The 421-nt window shown below is 46.1% G+C and overlaps 1 protein-coding gene across 1 annotated transcript; it reads right to left on the bottom strand.

Annotated features, from left to right (window-relative positions):
* Nucleotides 1-112: 112 nt before the first annotated feature.
* Nucleotides 113-325, bottom strand: T265_12386 (hypothetical protein; the record flags this gene model as incomplete). Its single annotated transcript, XM_009179930.1, has 1 exon — nt 113-325. One exon carries the CDS (start codon nt 323-325, stop codon nt 113-115), a length of 213 nt encoding a protein of 70 aa, XP_009178194.1.
* Between the last annotated feature and the right edge of the window lie 96 nt (nt 326-421).

The following is a 421-nucleotide window of genomic DNA, read 5'->3' as shown; positions in this document are numbered from 1 at the left end:
AGTTTGGGCCTACGTAGCCCATAACCTCGCGTGCACAGCCCACCAGGTGGTTCATATAAAGTGGGGAAGCTCATCCCATCTCTTAAAACGAATTCCCTCCAGAAATATTCTCTTACAGTGCATCTGGTTCATTGTTGTCGGTTCTCGAGCTACCGTAGATAGAACTTCTCGTGTTTTCTTGGGACATTTGACCCACATCGACCAACTTGATCTTTGCTGGCTGACCGTGTGGCATCCAAAAAAGATGTTTCACATCTTTGAGAATCCAGTCAAAACTGTTCACTTTTTCGCCCCCCTTCAGTAGTGCTCCGACGGATGGAGACATTAAATTTCTCGTCCACAGTTTTTTGCTCATCGGAAATCTATAGATTATTGAAAATGTGTAACACCCTCTCGGTGCCTAGCCGCCATTCCACCCGAA

Source organism: Opisthorchis viverrini (genome assembly GCF_000715545.1).
Source record: "Opisthorchis viverrini unplaced genomic scaffold scaffold25765, whole genome shotgun sequence".
In the NCBI taxonomy this organism is placed as follows: Eukaryota; Metazoa; Platyhelminthes; class Trematoda; order Opisthorchiida; family Opisthorchiidae; genus Opisthorchis; species Opisthorchis viverrini.
This window is presented reverse-complemented; position numbering and strand designations above follow the sequence as displayed.